The sequence below is a fragment of the Caloenas nicobarica genome, chromosome 7, assembly GCF_036013445.1.
Source record: "Caloenas nicobarica isolate bCalNic1 chromosome 7, bCalNic1.hap1, whole genome shotgun sequence".
Lineage (NCBI taxonomy): Eukaryota > Metazoa > Chordata > Aves > Columbiformes > Columbidae > Caloenas > Caloenas nicobarica.
Genome location: NC_088251.1, coordinates 27,612,212 through 27,616,698, shown reverse-complemented (window position 1 = coordinate 27,616,698; position 4,487 = coordinate 27,612,212). Strand labels below are relative to the sequence as shown.

Genomic DNA, 4,487 nt, shown 5'->3' with positions numbered 1-4,487 from the left:
CTTCACACGAACATTAAGTTGGTGGAACAAGATGTCAGTAGCATTTACGAGCACGGATCACACTGTCTACAGGTAAAATTAAGACTTTCTGGTGTAAAATGCTGTTCATAATTAAAAAAAGCTATGTTAAAGTTTTACCATCCCAGGTGCCCATATCTTGCTGAATTTTTTGCTTCCTATTTTTAAAACTCAGCAAGAATAGCTTCAGCACTTCTCTGAGGAGGAGAGACACTAGGTCCCGCATGCTCTGTGCTCTTCCTGATATTGCCAGGCATAAGGGACAGTCTGGTAATGATTTGGAAGAGTAAAGGAAATGCAGAAAGCACAGGACAAGGTGGTAGCCAGGTAGGATGGAAGCAACAGCAGAAAAGCACAAACTCAATGTAAACAGAAATTTTGAGTGAGGTTGAGGCCATTTAAATACGAACTGAGAGAATAAGAAAAGAATTTTCAAGGTTATCTGAGGTGTGACTAGAATTGTGAGGAAAAAAACACCCTGCAGCTTTCAGAAGGTTAAGTATACAAAGGAAAGGTTGACAAATGGGCTCATGGAAGGAACACACCCACTTTCATAAACTGAAATTCAGCTCTAGTGTCTTTATTTCTGGAAGCAGCTAAGAATGCAGTGTTGAGCAACTTTCATCCTTAGCATGTTTTGCATTTACCTATCTATATTGTGCAACACTGAACCTGCTCTTGGAATATCCTTCATTTGTTTCACTAGGACTGAAATTATCAAACCTCTTAGTGATAAAGGTGGAAACACAGACAAGAGGTTGCCCCAATACTCAAAAATTCTTTGTCCTTTATCAGATCTATATCCTTGAATCTTGCTGAGCTTCTGCGATATGCAGCTCAAAGCAAGATCAAAAAATAGTTTACAAGTTATGATAGTTATATAGAATATGCTATTAGGCAATCATAAACAAGTGTAGTAGAAATGTAAGTATTTTAAAATGTCTATTTTAGCTTGCTCCACCTTATCAATATGCTGATGAAAATCAAGAGAAGAAAAGTTTAGCATTTATGAAGTCTATATCAGTTCTCCTCGGAAGGAGTCCGTGGCACAAGAAAACTTGTCTTCCCCCAGGTTTCCCAGGCCATCGGTCAGCATGTGAAACTCGCTAACGGAGGCCAAGCCTCATCCCCTTCTCCCACTTGCCCAACCTGCAGTTTCTTCCGGATGCAGCTGAAATGCTAAAATTGTTTTCACCACAGATGCAAAGGCCCAAGTTCTGCCAGTGACCTTTTCTAGGGCTCGCCTGGACCCCAGGTAATGGCTTGTCTCCTGTTCTCTGTGTTTATTTTTTCATAAAACAATTAGAAAAACCTCAGCCAAAAGAATATTAAAAGCATTAAGTCAAACACTCAGAAGTTAGGAAAGGTGATATTTAACAAGAAACTTTAAACAAAGGTTACTTATGCAAATTTAAAATGGCCTTCTTCTGTCAAGGTACGTGCAACTGGGTACTGCTTACTTATTTTTCACATGACTGGTGCCTTTTCCAGGGCACTCAATTAGCAATGCTGCAGGAATTAATCAGGCTTCTGTGGGTATACCACCAATGACAAAGGACTCTACATCAGTTCTTGAGGCAGGTACGAAGGTACAGGTGCAGAGTGCCTGTGGACGTGATCTAGGCTTGCTTAGATCCAGTAGCATCTTAGACTAATACGGATATTGCTGACATTCCCCGTCTAATCTCAAAGCACCTATTCCTCAGCTGTTAGCCTTGCTGCAACAGCGGGATGCCGTTCTGACACCACAGGGATGATATGACCACATCTATTTGTTCAAACTGGAGCACAGCCTTTCCTAAAAGTCTCTCTTAGATAGTAACTGCTCTCAGCTGAGAGTAACTTAAAAGTGCATTGCAATGCATTTCCATTTCAGCGATGCTCTGCGTCTTGAGGCCTCTCTACTTACAGGACAGAGCAGCTTTTTCCTTCACTGCAAGGTCATTTTTCTGTCAGATAAAACTGTACTATTTATGTGGTACTGTAAAACTGCAATTACTTGTGATATAATAAGCTTCCCCTGGAGTATTCTGTGGGTTATCTATGTGCTTCTGTGGCTGTTACCTCTATACATGCTGCAGATGTACAATTTTCTTTTGGCTTTGCTGCTACTATTATGAGATTCTATTAAGTTAAAAAACATCAATAATTATTGCTGATAAGTCCTCAGTCAGTGACGAAAATGATGGTGGTGTTCCTGGTGCATATTATATTTCAGGTGTTTTGTCTTATCTTCAGTGACATTTACAATTTAATACATACACAGCCATTCTGTGGAAACATTAGATATTTCAAATATATATTGAGAAATTGCTTTGTTCTGCTCCAGGGTTGAGTTTTTAAAAACATGCTGTCTCCACCGTTCCACAAAATCTTAGGAGTAGCTTTTTTCCTGCTTCCATGCTGTGCTCAAGGTAATCCAGCAGGAACTCCTCCACTGCTTGTTTTTGCACACTTGCCTGAAGATGGGATAGATGAAGACTTTACATCAGGTACATGCAGTTACCATCTCCATTTTTATGTACATGTACGGTTGTGTTCCATTGTTATGCTTTGTAAACTCAGTGCTATGCTGTATAATCTGATGTGGGTTCTACTTGATAGAAAATAGACAGATCCTTCTTAATTCTTTGGACCAAGATGCTTAGATCTCTACTACTTAATGACACAATGGTTCAGTTCACAGAGGAAAGGATATCACTTTCTGTAACACAGGGCACAAGGAACTTGTTGCTAGGTGTTAGGTTAGATCTGTAAGCAAGTGCTTGAACAGCCTGAAGGATTCTGTCAACAATCCCTAGACAGTTAAAAATCAACTAAGCCTACTGCACAGGTACCAGTGTTTTGCCCAGACTGACCCAATCACTTAGAGAGTGAAGACTAACTCAGTCTGCTCATTCAAGTTTTCCGTAAACATCACTGCTCTGCAGGTTGTTCCCAGGAGTGGGAACGTACTCCCTATCCTTACGCAGATCAATGTGTGAAGAGATCTCCTATTTAAAACACAGCAGCAAACTAAAACAGGTAAGCCATTCTTAAAGTTCATATTAATTTCACATTATTACCTCTGCTTTATTGTGAAAGCCAAGATTCAAACTGTAACATGAAGTGCATAATAGCTGGTTTTGTTCACAGGTTTTCTACCACTGCTTGATGATGAAATAGGAGACGTTACCCATCAGTTAGAACACTGGATTTCCAGACTTGAAGGAGGTAATTTATTTGCCTTTACTTTGTGCTGTAGCTTGATTAGTGAGCATAAACAAGATGAGCAACAAAATGGCTTCTTATGAAAAAGGCAGAATTCTCTGTGGTTTTATTGCATTCCATTTATATTTTGTTCTCTGGTAGATGGAGGTGTGATAACTCTCAAATGGAGGGGCAGTGGCTTTTCAAAAACTAGTAGGAGACACCTAGTTAACAGTTCTGGACTATGGGTACAAGCAAGGCAGAAATTTATCAGATTAAAATCCCTGCCTGTGCAGAAGTGCTCCGTGGGCACCTGATGCTCCTAACAGACAAACACGCTGAACACTAAAAACATACAAAAACTATCACGACCAGATGACATCTATCCTTCTATGCTACAAACCATCTCAGAGAGCTTATACAGAGTACAGAGACTCAAAAAAAAGTTTTCCTCTCCTTTACCTTTTCCTGGGTTTAATCGAAAGTTCCCTCTAAGGTGGAAAAGAGCAGGAATTACAACTGGCAGCAAAGTGACCTCAAAACAATGCATTAGAGATTAACAGCTTTCACCTCATCTTTCAGTCCTCCACTTGGAAAAGATGATAACGGCATCTGGAGGAAAAATATTTGCTAGCAATGGAAAAAAACCTGATCTCAATACTGCATTGAAAAAATGCAAACAGGCTGGAGGGTCTATTGCTACTCCAAGGAACCCAGCTGAGAACAAAGCCATTCTGTACTTCGTGAAATGCTTTAATACTTACACCTACCTGGGGATAAAGGAATCTCTAATGCTGAGCAAATTCCAGTTGCTGGATACTAGACAGCTGAGCTATACAAACTGGCATTTAAATGAACCTTCTGGCAAAGGGGAAGAGGAATGTGTGGATGTGTACACTGATGGCACCTGGAATGACAAAAGGTGCAACCAGAATCGCCTGATTGTCTGCCAGTTTTAGTGCTTCCCCCGCTGCTCTCTGGCAGGCTTCCTGCAATACACTTGCTTGTCCCTTGTTTCTTCATTTGCAGCCAGTCAACTCAGGTAAGGAAGCATGATAAATAAAAGTCACTCTTTCCCAGCCTGATTTGCCTTTTAAACAAATGCCAGCCATCAAGAGGAAATTACTTATAACAAAAGCAGTGGCCATTTTGCCTGTTCTGTTATTCATTGCCCACTGACTTTCTTTATCTGACTGCCTCTGGGCTCCTACTGCTCTGTTAGCCTGCTGACTTATTACAAGAGCAAAAAGTAGATTTCTTGGGCACATACCAAAAGCAAT

The 4,487-nt window shown here is 40.4% G+C and overlaps 1 protein-coding gene across 1 annotated transcript; it reads left to right on the top strand.

Annotated features, from left to right (window-relative positions):
• On the top strand, positions 1-4,166 carry LOC135991182 (pulmonary surfactant-associated protein A-like). Its single transcript, XM_065639503.1, has 5 exons — positions 1-72; positions 1,091-1,273; positions 2,348-2,510; positions 3,154-3,231; positions 3,790-4,166. Exons 3-5 carry the CDS (start codon positions 2,366-2,368, stop codon positions 4,164-4,166), a joined length of 600 nt encoding a protein of 199 aa, XP_065495575.1. The 5' UTR covers positions 1-72; positions 1,091-1,273; positions 2,348-2,365.
• The last annotated feature ends 321 nt before the right edge of the window (positions 4,167-4,487 follow it).